The sequence below is a fragment of the Neodiprion fabricii genome, chromosome 1 (genome assembly GCF_021155785.1).
Source record: "Neodiprion fabricii isolate iyNeoFabr1 chromosome 1, iyNeoFabr1.1, whole genome shotgun sequence".
In the NCBI taxonomy this organism is placed as follows: Eukaryota; Metazoa; Arthropoda; class Insecta; order Hymenoptera; family Diprionidae; genus Neodiprion; species Neodiprion fabricii.
The window spans coordinates 23651764-23666744 of NC_060239.1; the positions used below are offsets into that span (position 1 = coordinate 23651764).

At 35.9% G+C, this 14981-nt stretch overlaps 1 protein-coding gene across 1 annotated transcript; it reads right to left on the reverse strand.

Moving 5' to 3' along the window:
- Positions 1-925: 925 nt before the first annotated feature.
- Positions 926-14279, reverse strand: LOC124180200. Its single transcript, XM_046565417.1, has 12 exons — positions 14116-14279; positions 12983-13572; positions 11615-11725; positions 9898-10148; positions 7571-9786; positions 7280-7409; positions 6198-6701; positions 5873-6013; positions 4329-5140; positions 3783-4187; positions 3328-3548; positions 926-3137 (listed from the first exon to the last, which is right to left on the reverse strand). Exons 1-12 carry the CDS (start codon positions 14171-14173, stop codon positions 2916-2918), a joined length of 5661 nt encoding a protein of 1886 aa, XP_046421373.1. The 5' UTR covers positions 14174-14279; the 3' UTR covers positions 926-2915.
- Positions 14280-14981: the final 702 nt, after the last annotated feature.

Here is a 14981-nt window from a genome sequence, read left to right on the forward strand (position 1 = left end):
TATACAAATTTTACTAGCGTATTGATAGCTACTGAATTTGGGCTTGCGCGAAAAATGAATTGAAATAATTTGTTGTAAACATGACAAGTTTAAAAAATTTTACAATTGCCATGAAATGTTATGAAAATGTTATACTCACCGTGCACAAATCCTCTTCCTCCTTGCCCACCTTGTTCTCCTCGTCTTCCTCGTCCTCCTCCTTCCGTCCAGAGTTTCACCAGATAGTGGACCTGGAGTGCAGAAACTACGGAGCGCTTGTCCCTGAAGTCGAGTTTCACTAGGTAGTGGACCTGGAGCGCAGAAATTACGGAGCGCTTATCCTGGAAATCGAGTTTCACCAGGTAGCGGACCTGGAGTGCAGAAACTACGCGGCGCTTGTCCTGGAACTCGAGTTGGACCAGGAAGCGGACCCGGAGCGCAGGATTCAAGAGGTAGAGAACCCGGTACTCGAAATCTGCGGAGCGCGATTCTTATACGTCCGCTCTACTGCGCGGTTGTTTCCAGACTGAGGAATTCGGCTGGCCGATTTTAGGTCGGTGACGTCAAGAGAAAAAAAAATTTGGGTGACGTCACTTTCTGAATATCCGATTATCCGAACAATCAAACTTTGGTGTCGAACTTTAATACTATGTATGATATATGATGTAAGATGTGTTACATGATATATGATGTATAATGACTTTAGTCTTTACATTTCAGACAAGGTATACGCAATTACGCACTTTATCTTTCCTGCCGATTCCAGATTCAAGCGGCTAGGCTCTTCGATGGTCAGCCTTTGACTCAAGATATGTTCGTCAGCGAACGGGTCAGCTAATAACGCTGCCGTTCTGCGACAGTTGGATGATAAAAATTTTTGCTCGTACCTTTGAAATGTGTGTTCAAATACACTCCAAGTTTTAAGAATTAGAACTTTGCTGTGTAATAATTTTCAACTTGTCATTCATTTATTTGAAATATGGTACAGTATTCGTAAAATAAACATTTTTTTTCTGTTCAGCGAGTGCGTAGGTTCTGATATTCCGTATGTATGTACATTATTCAGAGTATGATACACATGTAGAGAACATAGACGCATAAGAATCAGAATCCTTATCAGAAAATATGCATCAAAAGTTATGTTCAACAAACAACTAAAACGACATTTCTTCTACGGTCTTATTGTAATGAAATATAATATTCCTGCAAGTGTTTATTTTGGCAGAAAATTTTTTATTTTACACTTGTTACTGATTGCTCTTTTCGAAGTCACATGTTGATTAAAAGTGTGTACAGTTAAATTATGCAGCTGCTACATGCATCTATGTTAATACTGAACGCTATAAATAGCAAAAATTATACGGATATCTACAATCATTTCTATGAATTCCTTATATTTATCGATATAATTTAAAAATCGTAATCGCTAAATAGGATATGTGTGTCTTCTAGGATTTACATTTACATTTAATATAGGCACTTTCAACGCAGAATCACATTGCTTTTTCTTTCTCTTTCATTCACATTTCATCCAATAAGAATTCAATATTGTTGAAAAGGTAAGAAAAATTATTTACAGGCTGAAATGAGGCAATAATTTTTACCGGAATATACGTAACTGTTGCTAAACCTAAATCTTATCCATATGATTAGTCATGGAAGAACTTATAAACAATAAATTGATCCGACATTTCTAATCATGTAATATATAGGTGGTATTATTTCGGTACCAGAGTTTTAATGTGAGCAAGCGTACTGGTAACAGATTCAAAATTTAAATAAATATAATACTATAATTATAGATAATGGCATTAAAATAATTTATTTATTTTAAAGATATTGAAAGTCATAGTTTATAATCTAAATCCATGGAAGTGAAATATTAATGAAGCTGTTCGATTTTAATCTTATCCCTAACAACGATTAAAATCACCCGCGTATAGGAATGACAATTTTAGATATTATTCATAAAGTCTGAAACATTTCAGTTGTAAATATATTTCAAAAAATGTATTGCTATTCAACAACAAATCTTCAAAGACCGTATGGCCACATACGGATACTTCGAAAACTTATTAATAATGTTGCAGGCACGGCATGGACGGCTACTTGCGATACTGTGCCACTGATGCAGAAATATTTCTTTTTCGTTCGTGTAAATTAATACTATTACATCTAACTCTAGATAGCACTGAGTTGAACTTATTTCATGATAAATACTCTATCTCTCTTCTCATTAGCATGGATAAATTCGTACAGAAATATAATGTATATAATTCAGCCCTCGATCAAATTCAGGCGTTCAATTATTTTTCTATCAAATATCAACAATTCTCTCTTTACATTCAATCAAAACAGTAGTTCTAATTTTACGTAATCAGGTATATCAGACACAAATTCAATATCGATTCTTGGGCTGGGCGACTATTGGAATTGCAACTTTAAAAACGAATGTATTGCGCCACTGAAAAGTTCACCCAAAATATACCTAAATCTCAATTCTGTATTTTAATTTCAATACTGAATGTAGATCAACTTCTGATGTAACACTGATAGACAAAAAAATAATAATATACGCAGATATCTGTTCGTATAAGATAACAATGAGATTTTTGAGTCTTCAGTATAAAAATCTACGACACGTACTCTCAATAAACACTTATATTTGAAAATCACTGGACAGGAGTGCCCAAATCACTTCGAATGGAAAAATCTAAGCGAGGGTTTAATTTGTATGTACCGTGAAAAGCGCAATTTTCTTTTGCTCTCTGTTTTCATAGAAAGATATTCGTAATTTGGTATAACTATAACATCACTTGTTGTCAAGAAATTGAACTGCCAGACATGATATGTCATTGAATATTCTTCTATCTGAATATTTACAGCTCAACGTAATGGTACTGTCAACCACGAACACAGGTAAATACGTAAAATAATCACAAATCACTTTTACTTTGACTGCTTTTACTTCGATTACGTAGAAGAGAAGCGTCGGTCAAAGAATATGTACCTGGTTCGAAAACAGGAGGGTATTCTAGTCCAGGGTAATCTGGTGGCGGTGATGTGGGAGGTGGAATGTACGGCAATGTCGGAGGCGCCAAAGAATTTCTGCTTGAATTTGATGACCGTTGTTGAATGTGAACTGGTATCGATGTGGACTGTAACAATAATAGTAATTTTAGGTCTGTTATGCATTGATAAATTTCATTACCAAAATAATATTACTTCTGTTAAACTGAAATACAATGAATATCTAAAAGAATTATGAAAAAGTCTGATAGGTGTTTGTCCAACGATTTAAGGGATTCCAGTGATGTTCTCTAAGGAATGTAACTGTTGGATGAATACCTTGGGGATGTTTGTCGTTGGTGTATCTGGACTCCAATCACTAACTGAACTTGTTGAACTGAAGCTCTGACTAAGTGTTTGGGATTGACTGGTTCCACTAAAGGAACTTAGAGACTGACTAATTCCACTATCTCCAGGACTTTGACTTCCAGAGCGATTCGATTGATGTTGTTGGTTAGTCCGTCTTTCTCTGAAAATAGCTCTGTGCAGTCTCGGTGAACCTGAAAACACCAAATTTCGATAAATACGTTGCTGTTTACTTATTTGATACACCAGAAACATTAAGCACTTACAAAGATTAGTCAGAAACTTCGAATAATGAGAAATGGACAATAGTCCTGTTTTGCACTAACAATAAGAAGACAGAGAACCTTGATAATTCGTACAAAGAAAAGAAATACACTGAATATAATGTGGATATTTAGATTATTTTTATTCAAAATATATTGATTTACCTAATAATGTTTTCTGATGATCTTTCGGCAAATCCAAAGTGCTAGGTTTTTGTGGGGTTTTGCTCCCGAACAAACTTTTAAATCTGTTAGTTTTTTGAACATGTTCACTCTTGTCCAAATGCATTTCAAATGCTGGCCTCATTCCGTCTTGTTCAAATGGTGAGCTTGGTATTGGCGGAGGTTGGTATTGTGCAGCATTTTTCAATTTACTTTTATCCGAACTTGTACTCTTTTTATCTGTTCTTCTCAATGAATCTATCCAATGTTTTTCAGGTGTGGAATGATCTCGACGACGATCTATAAGATTAAAACTTCCTTTACGCGTTACCGATGCCACTTTCCGTGCACGCTGTAGTGTTTCTGATGACACAGGTGATGCCAAATCCCCACTTGACCCCAAATATCCTATGAAAAATAATTGGTATAAAAATGATGAATGACTGCGAACAAGAGTAACGATGCTCTGAAAATAATCACTGAATTTTGGACAAGAAATGCCAAGATGATTATAATTTAACAACTTTGAAGCTGATTGATTAAAATTACCTTCATTTCTGACAAGTCTCTTGGGTGCAGAATGAATGTTGGCGAGTATCTCACTAGTATCTAAGACCCTGGTTGCATGATTGTCAATACTCTTTTTTCCATGCTTGAGGTCTTGTCTCCGAGGAGTTCTTGGACCATGTATGTGCGCATTTTGTCCATAAGTGGCATCTATTTGTCTGTTTGAGGTTTGAGATTTTTCCGCTCTACTGTCATATGGCAAATTTGGTTCGTTTTGCCGATAAGATGGCTCATTATGACAATTTGGATAATACACAACACCCTCCTGTGGTCTGCTCTTGTGCGAATAGGTTTCATGCTGCTTTCTGTGCTTGTATACTGGCTGACAAGGCTTAATCTTTGCAGAAGGTGTTTCGTTCAGATAATCATTGACTCGACTTAGCTCGTGTGAAGATTCCTCATTGATGCTTGCTTGAAGGCAATTGGACTGATCCTTAGTTTTACTCTGACCATGGTTATCGTCAGTATTCCGTGTGAGTCCGTAGGAAGTACTGCTGCTGTTTGAAGATGTTTCATCCCAGTTTCTTGTACGCCCATATATCACTCCGTTGGTTGGTAAAACCTCATCGAAGTTTCTTGTTTGGCCGTATATAACGCCATTGTTTGGTGATATATCATTGAAGTTTCTATGCTGTATATGTACATGATCACTGGTCAGTAGAGTGACGTGAGGCGATACAGATCGGTTTCCTAATTCTTGACGACGGTCTTCTTCCTGATGTGACAGCATGAACTGTTCCAATGTAACAAATCCCTGTAGGTCGTCAGGCCTTCTACTCCGACTGCTATGTGATCTATGTGTAGAATTTGGGAAGAAGAGATAAATTTTGAACAATTATCTGGTATAATCATCTCAATCTACACACGATACTATCAAGTTACTTATGTTCTCCTACCAAGCTAGCATAAGTCAGCTTATACTATACAAAAATTGAGCAGTACCATGAAGCTGAGAAGTCAATTTACATTGCTCGCTTGAATTTGAGGAATGTAATCCCTTGTAATTAATATCAGTTTTGCAATTTTTTCTAGTATCCAGATAATAATATTATGTTACTGAAGCATCAAGTCATGCAGTCAACAAAGTTTGATGCCAAAACTTATCTAATTAAAGATTCAATGTTAATTATGAAACTAATTTGATACATGCAAGCATTGTTACTGTTATCAGATGACAAATTACGAAAACGTTAGGCAGATGCATATTGTACATTTTTGTATATCCAATATCTTGTAGTCTGGGTCAAACGTGCACAAAATGTTGACATAAAAAATGAATACACGTTTCATTGACAATCGAATAATTTATTATAGCAGGCATAACATCTTTATAAACATTATTTATTGTCTTAATTATAGTTTTAATAAGATCCTACATAAAATTAAAAATTTTTGTTAATACTGATAGAATAGCACCGCAAGACATGCTCCTGATAGTGTTTTTTCCAAGATAAAAGAAACTATAGGCAATTAGTGATCAAGCTGTTCAATGTCTTTTGTTGAAGTATTTTATTCAATTCTATTACCTGTCTGATGTTCGTCGATAATCACCCATGTCTTGACTACTTGGCACATCCGTTGCACTATGAGATGAGCTCAGTCCATAAAACGTACTTCCCGCTACAGTCACTTGCAAATCCGGAGAATGTGGAATTAGGTCCTGTTTTCTGTAGTTGAAAGCATCACATTGATTTTCAAAATTTCATTTGAATTTTCATTGATGAATTAAAAAACGGTAATATTAGTTTAGTAAACACTGATTTATATTTTATGTTAGTACTGTTGAACCGATTCTAAAATGTAGAAACGAAAAACGGTCTTAACGACATCAATTTTTGCATATTACAATACCTATTTGGAGTGGATGTAGGTAGCACTCTTCTATAACTCCTGAATTGAGCAGTGGGTACTGGAACAATTTGATTTGACCCAGCTCCTGAGTATCTGAGAAACCTCAAATACATTCGATCAAGGCTTGCACCTCCCATCTCTTGTTCTTTAAAGCTGGAATCTTTCCTCCCAAGTTTCTTTAAAGATCCGAACTTCTTTTCCAAGTTTGGTTTGTCCAGTGGTGAACCATTTTTGAGCTTTGCTTTGTTTTCGCTGTCACTTTCGTCAGTTTCACTAAATAACGCACTCGTTTGCCCATGGCTTTCCGCTCCTAACGTTGCCTTGTTAATTGCATCTAACCAAATAGACAAGATATCCTCTGTATCTGCCGCAAAATAAAATACAGTCCCTGTGTGATAAACTTTGAAAGCATATTTTCGAGATTTCACTTCTGTCGCCTGTGAAGCTGTAAATCCTGTTAATGCAATCAGGCAATCAGCTTTTACGCTCTCTTGCGTTTTAAACCTGAAATATAAGTGCAGAAATTTTTCATACGTAATATATTGTAGTGTAATATATTCAAGTACTGTATTAAAATGAAAATGGAAGTTATTTATTTTACTCCCTCTCCCTAAAGTTATATTTGCCAATTGAAATATCAGTAAGTCTGACGGTGAGATAGTTTCAAGTTAGGTATTGAATATATGTAGGTATAATTATATGTCTAGACGTCAGGTATCGAAGAGATGAATCATTTTTCTACCATCATACTAAAACTGCGATTCTTTTATTTACCATAAAATAATGGTTCGTCATTGAAAAGTATGATTAAAACACATGTTTTTCGTTCTATGAGTTATCTTTCACATGCTTAGGTTATATTTAACTACCTTCACCTATTTGAACCTGATAAATTATAGTTTTTTCATTCGATGAAGCAGCATGAGTTTTATGTACTACAAACATTACTTTTAACTAGAAATTTGGTCTGAAACCAAGATTTCCAGAGTTCTAATGTCAAGTTGGCAAAGTTGGGAGTGAAAAACATAAAGTGAGTCTATGTTCATCTTAGATCTATTGATATAGATAATAACATTTCATACCTGTATAAGGATGAACCCTTCAAAATGAACCAGGCTCGAGCCCATGCGCCTCCAGCTCCTCTGCTGCGATGGGTCAACCATCCTTCCAGATCCCCTAATCCAACATCTTTAACAGACACGTTTCTCCTTTCTGAAACAAATACAAAGTAATGATTAATTTAAAGCCGACATAGTCACACTTCATATTTATATGCGATATATTTTTTCACTACAATTTTATACGAGTACTGATCAAAAGTAAATCATATTCGTACATTAAATAAGTTAAACGTTTGTAGATCTAGTACTCACTGGCAAGTAACAAATTTCGTTTACGGCTGCTTCGAGGACTTGAACCTGAAGCTTTACTTGAGCTGGCATGCAAGCCTATACTGCGAGCAACCATCATTGCTCTGTTAACAACACCTTTTTCTGAACTCTTGTCCTTTTCTAAAGTTCGAGGTTTCGAATCAGGAGTTTGCATTTGCCTAGAACAACCAACACCATCGGGAGAATCCGTGTTCCTTGAAATATTATTGTCCAATGTGTGTTGTTCCAGCGATGCAGAATTAATCGAGGAACCCTCGAAAAAAGCCTTCTCCTCTTTAAATTGACCCTCATAAATTTCAGAATAACCATAAGGATCCGTCAATAAAGTTGGTTTATGATCTCCAAGTGGTGTACTTGGTTCATCAATAAAATCAGTTGACTTTGCGACAAAGTCACTATAAGTTTCTATGACTTCACTTTTCTGACATTCATCTGAGGTATCAAAATTTACGGGATTATCAAGAAATGATTCTGATTTTTTCATATCTCTCCTAACACTAGGCCTCTCCAGAGGTACAGGCTTCTCTTGACCTTCCGAAGGATTAGATATATTTGTTAAATTTAGGGGTGCTGGTTTTAGATATTTACGTGGAGGAGGTTCAGGAGGAGTTGATCTCTGTTTAGCCTCAGGCTTTGTTGATGTCGCTTTGGGTATATCTGTCCGTTGTCTTGTTTGTAAACTGTTGTTTTGAATGCTTGTTACCGAACTATGTTTCTCCAAAACTTGTTCATTATTTCCATCAAAATTTTTGCTTGTTTCAATAACAGAGTTTGTCTCATTGAAATTGTGCAAATTCTCAGCACTTCTGGCTTTCACTTGCACCAATTTAGTATGTGCGATCAAAGCATGATTAATAGTTTCTATAAGTTCGCCAAACTTTTGAATTGTTGTATCACCTTCACTACTGCTACCTACATTTTCGTTGTAGCTACTGGTCGACTCGGACTTTTCAACACTACTCTCATGACTTGAAGCGTCATAATTAGGTGGTGCATCACTGATAATGCGTGATTCTTCTACTTCTTTGTTTTTAGGATTCTTATTATCTAATAAATAAATCTCCTTATAGTTGTCGGTATCTCTCGTAAGTTCTGTAATTGCCTGAATGCTTTCAATATTGCTTTGGTAATCTTCAGTACTACTTCTATGGTCAACGTCGTTAATTCTAATATGTACAACGCCTCTACTAACATCTGTTCTTTCAAGCACTTTTGCAAGATTTGATTTTACATCAATGTCGATATTTCGAATGTTTTTTTCAAAATCATTAATTTTTTGTGCAACGCTACCAATGTTCTGTGTATCTATATTCGGTGAATTCTTATCCGTATTATCTAACTTCTTATTAACGTCATTAATAATAATTCCATCACCTGGAAAAGATTCAGTCTTATTTGAACTGCAACTAGATGCATTTGAAATCAAGCTCAATTTTGAATGACTTTCAATGGTGGCCAATTTCCGTTCCACAAAATCGTTTTCAGTCAAATCGTACGCCGGTGTACTATAACTCTTGTCCAACTTGCCTCGTTCTCTATGATGAGCACTTGGTTCGCATGTTTGAACATCTTGTAAAATACTAGAGCTATTTTTATTATTACTTGATTCATTTAAAGGCACTTGAGTATCATTTGCATTACAGCTAATGTCAAATTCCACATCCATAAGTCTATTTTCCGAGTAAATTGTATTCTTGTCAAAGGAAATACTCTTTTGTGTGCTGAGCGTGTGCTTTAAATTTTGGTTCGACTTATCTTTATCGACATGGGTATTCTCAACCTCTTCAGACTTCTCCTGAAATTGAACTTTCTTTTCATCTGTCTGTACATCCAATTTTCTTTTCCGTTTACTTTGTTCTATGCCCAGACAAGTTTGTGGTCTCAAATTTGAAGGGACATTATCCAAGCCATGAGCACAAGATGCAGCCTTATCCCGTAATTGAAAGGTCGTATTATGCTCTTCTTTCAACTCTCGCCAAAACTGTTCAATATCTACACCATGTTTAATCATTGGGCTGGCACCTGTTATTGTAGCGCGTCTTTGTACCAGATTTCTGGGTTTAGAAGAATACAAACGAACTGATGACGGAGGTTCGACTTCGCTATCTGAATCACTGCTATCGGATGGCATCGTATCCAAGGTGATGACTGTGTCCAAAATACTTGCAGGCTCTGGACTGGGAATCTTTGGTACTTGCCTATTACAAAGAAAGACATCAAATTAAACAGATAACATTCCCCAAGAATCTAGCAGCATCATGTAATAATAAAGTAGGATAACAACATTGAATGGTCAAAACTATATTTACCGAGGTAACGGCATAGTGAAATCTGGTATCGTTAGCAACTCTGGCCGTGGTGATGGTAGATTATGCTGCCATCGCGTAGTATATGTTGTTTTTTTATTGCTTGGTAGCCTGTAAGGTTTTATGTATATCTGGCCGTACACTTTTGTATGCCTCGGCCTTCGTTTTAAAGTTAATAAAACCTCGGCAGGACATTCACGGAAGAGTTCCAGCACATTTTTTCTCTCCCATCCGACAACCGTTTGATAATTTACCTGGAGAATAAGAAGCATATGTATATATACATATTGACAAAAAGATCTCGCGCACAGGATTAATACAAGGATTCAACTACAAAGAAAAGATAGGATAGTCTTCAAGCATTTATTTAGGTCAAGAAAAGACCTACTTCAAGCTGAGTTTCTCTTGCAAGGGGAACGAACGACGTTCGGATCACGGATTTTCTTCAAACTTTGTACACTTTTCATATTCCATTAGAACAACAAAATGTGCAAGTAACAAGGCGTACAACTTCGGCGTTTTCAAGAAAATCGCAAGAGAAATCTTACGTAATTCAATATCTACCGGTGCATAGCGACACTGACAACGAGGCGGCGGCGGCCGAGCGATGAGCGTTCAATATCCGTAGTCGCTGGATCGCTGGATCGAGTCCCGCTCATGTATTTTTTTCTCCCATAATACTGTTCATATTCTTTTTCATATATATTACAATTTAAAGGTAGTTTAATGAAAAAATACGTGTATTTGCATAAACCTTTATCGAATTTCCAATGTTATATAGTCAAACATCGATAAATAAAGGTGTAAATAATTTTATTCAATAAAACAATGAGTTATAATATGTCAACGTAAGGTTGTGCTTTCGACTTTACAATTTGCAGGATGTTATTTTAACTATCTCATTGTTTTATTGAATAAAATTATTTACACCTTTATTTATCGATATTTGACTATATAACATTGGAAATTCGATAAAGGTTCATGCAAATACACGTATTTTATCATTAAACTACCTTTAAATTGTAATATATATGAAAAAGAATATGACCAGTATCATGGGAGAAAAAAAAAGAAAAAAAAAATACATGAGCGGGACTCGATCCAGCGATCCAGCAGCTACGGATATTGAACGCTCATTGCTCGGCCGCCGTTGCCTCGTTGTCAGTGTCGTTACGCACCAGTACATATTGAATTACGTAAGATTTCTCCTGCGATTTTCTCGAAAACGTCGAAGTTGTACGCCTTGCTACTTGCACATTATGTTGTTCTGATGGAGTAAGAAAAGTGTACAAAGTTTGAAGAAAATCCGTGATCCGAACGTCGTTCGTTCCCCTTGTTAGAACTGACATCACAATTAATAATGACCATAGGAAAACTCAATATCTTGTGTCATTTGAAAATTATGTTTCACATGTATCATATTCATGGTGAATGCAAGTTTGCAAAACCAGTTGTTTAAAATTAGGCCTACTTGAACAGTATCTCATCCTTCCTAATATTACTCCTCACATACCCATACAATTTCTCCCACTAATGATGTCTAACTATTATTTTCCAACGTATATCAATGTTAAATGAATAGAGATTTTGTTTAGAAATTCTTCTTTTTTTTTTAGGTAGCCTCAATCATATGAGGAAAATTGTTTATTGGAAAATTATGCCATGTCGGTATTCAAATTTAAATTAATCATGCAATAAATTCAACTGATCGGTTATTTACCTGGACAATTTCATCACCTTCTTCCATTTTACCGCATTGATGTGCTGCGGATCCGAATTTAATTTCAGCTATTTGATGAGCACCATGGAACGATGGCAATATGTAGAAGCCCTGAACATAAAACATTTTTGAATTATTTCAACTAATAATATTTATCATGGAACATTAATCATGAAATTATTCATCTGATTGTGAGTAAAAAATTTACAACTGTATTGCGTTTTAATCTTGATATATATATACAGGGTGTCATATTGCTGAAAATATGCTCAAATATATCGAAAACTAAGCATTAAATTGAACAATGTGTCGGACAAAAATTGTTGTATATTAAGGGGGACATCAGATGAGCATCCCAGTTTTTGGATCTGGGGCCTTTGCTGGGCCCATTGAGGCCCAACTTTCGTTTTTCAAATGGAACCTGCTATTTTTTATTTTACTTTCGTATTTCTCATTAAAAAGTAAGTTTTACTCCTAGTAATTTTTTAGTTATCGTCTTCAAATAGGCGTAAAACTTTATTAGAAGTTTTCTCATGAGAAAAGTGGTAATACATCAATCACTGTCAAGAATTTAAAAATGAGAACAAATTCTACAATGAATAGAATTATTCAATGTTGAAAAGTGGTTAGGCGCTTGTTTATGTTTGTTTTTAAGCATTGCCAAGCATTTAAGAACTGTGGGAATTAGCGTCACTTGATGTATACCATAGGGAGGTTGTTTGGTCAGATTTTTAAAAACTTTTTTTTCACTTTTGACCGAAACATCTTTCAATTTAATGATTAAATTTCGATATATTGGAGCGTATTTGAAAAAATGAGACACCCGGTATTAGCGTAGACATAAAAATTAGTTATCACTACGTACACTATTAAAAGATTGATTTTATATGGGATAATTTAATCGGACAAAAGAATTCTGTACAAATCCTTGTAATCGCATTTAAATAGTATTTCATACTGCTGAAATAGGTTCCATAATTGAATTGTAAGTAGAATACAGAACTCCATGGTCGTATTAAATTCAGATTGTACACAAGAAGTATTATCTGCAGAGGAAATGACAATCTTACCGACATTCATGCTTTATCTCAAACGGATGTGGCTGTTAAGCATTCATTGATGTTTATTGATAATATTGAAAAGTCTCATAAGAATCTTTTACTCAATTAGCAATAACTTTATCTCGATCAAATTAAATCTTATTATTACTGTTTTATATAAATATTGCACAACTTTTAAATAATTATTGCATAGTATCATACGATGTATATGAGAAATTGAATAAGTTAATTATGAAGCTGATTTCATTGTCAAAAGAAAGATATCAGAAAAAATGCAATAGAAAAACGATTACTTTTCATTACTTACCAAATCATCACCTGGCCTTTTCTTTAACGTTGCTAAATCCAGACTCGCTGGCTGTAATATCATGGGATCGGCCATGTCTTGTATAATGTAATCAGCCAATTTAGCTAGTTGTCCACAAGTAGTTCTTATCTCTTCAATCGGTCTTTCAGCGAATCTGTCACGTTGAGCGCAGGTCGCCATTTCTATGGAAAGCTTCAACAACTCAGCCTTTTTATCATTGTATTCTAGTTGGCCGCTAAACGGAGATCGATCAAGCCAACAGACCAAAGGCTTGAGAGATGTTACAACCGATGCTACGTCGGATAAAGTTTGAGTTGTGACGGGTTTAGAATCGGTTTGTCGAGATAATTCATTATGCAGACTGTGGGCCTGACAAGACAGTCGTAATGCCAGAAGCTGCAAATTTTCATGGTCAAGTTCATAGTGAAAGTTTCTCAAATACTCAACAGCTTCGAGAATTATTTCTTGATGGCCAAGCTTCAGTACCCCAAGGTGTTCTAAGTCTTCCGGTCTGAGATTCAATAGTTGTTGACCATTCACAACATGGTTCATAAAACTGTGAACGTACGGTAACACCGAATTGTCTAAGCCTGTCGAGAGAATTGCAAGAACGTATTAGCAAATGATGAATGGTAAAAATTATTGTCAAAAAAATATAAAGGACTTTGGCAAAAGTGAATCTGATTTATGGGTAAAAATGTATGAGAACTTTACAGAAAGATATTTTATACAATCACCCTGAACGATGCACCCTGACTAAGAATGCATAACAATTATCAGATCTGGAATGAATGCATCATTGAAGTTTCAAGTAACAAAGGAGAGAATTATTTTTAGAACAACAAAAACAAACGAAAGACGTTCATTCAGTCACGCACATATCGAATTTATCAATGGATTACGCAATTAGTCATACTGAATGAACGAAATTAGCCTTCACAAACGAAGTTTGTATTTGTATAACATACATGTATGGACGTAATAAACTACGAGGGCCGGGGGGCGTATACAGGAAATGGAGTTTTCGCATTGTATAATACGAGAAACCGTCGCTGAATTAATACGTACGATTCTAAGCACTTACAATGTGGCATAACAAATATTACGAAGTAATAATCAAGCCTTCCACGTACCTTTCAGCCACTCACACACCTGATCTGTCTTCCATTCTGCGACATTGACATACGCCATGGTTGGCTATTCATCTCTGACTAAAGATCGTCCAACACGAAACTCTCTCTCATGCTCTTCCTCCTCGTTGTGATCCCAATTCGCCTGGAGTTAAGGAGCCCGAACGCTGTACTATGGATGTGAACCCTGAAAGCGACGAAAAAGATATATAGGCTGTGGTGGCGCTGCTGTCGTCAGTATAGGATATAAGTATTATTATTTCAGCAATGACCGGGCGTCGATAACGAATACTCCTCACCTCATGGCATCACCAATGCCATACTTCATATCCTATACTCAAGGTCATTAGCCTATACTGACAAAACAAGCGCGCTCGTAGCTGAATTTCGAACTACAACCAACATATATCTTTTTCGTCGATTTCAGGGTCCAAATTTATCATGATTCTCGTGTGCCGTTCGGCCTCCTTAACTCCAGGCTCCATGTCCATGAGTGTGAAATGTATATCAGTGGTGTAAACGCGGTCTTATAGACAGGTCTGGGAACTTCAGCTGTAAAACCGTGCTCGAAAATGAAGCCGATGTTGTGAATTTTCGCCGCTAGCGCTAGTGAGGAAGAGGCCTACTTAGGCCGTGTTCGTAAATTCACTGACGGTACTGAAAATTCCCTAGGACAGAGTAACTGTTAAGTTGATGTTCGTAATTTGTTCAATTTTTACTGCTGCTGCTGATCACCGTAAAAGTGTTTTGTATCATTCACTGCTTTCCTAATACCAAATACGGCAGAATATTAAACGTTACCGACATGCCTTTACCATGCACCTCGAAAATTAGTTCCAGAAGCCTGGCTTGTCAGAGAGCGTTACGAG

Excerpts from the sequence above, each read along its gene's own strand:
- LOC124180200 (XM_046565417.1), bottom strand. The coding sequence starts at position 14,173 with ATGGCGTATGTCAATGTCGCAGAATGGAAGACAGATCAGGTGTGTGAG. Across the intron at positions 7,410-7,570 it reads ACGAAATTTGTTACTTGCCA|AAAGGAGAAACGTGTCTGTT; the intron begins GTGAGTACTAGA and ends TATTTGTTTCAG. Across the intron at positions 3,138-3,327 it reads CAACGACAAACATCCCCAAG|TCCACATCGATACCAGTTCA; the intron begins GTATTCATCCAA and ends TTATTGTTACAG.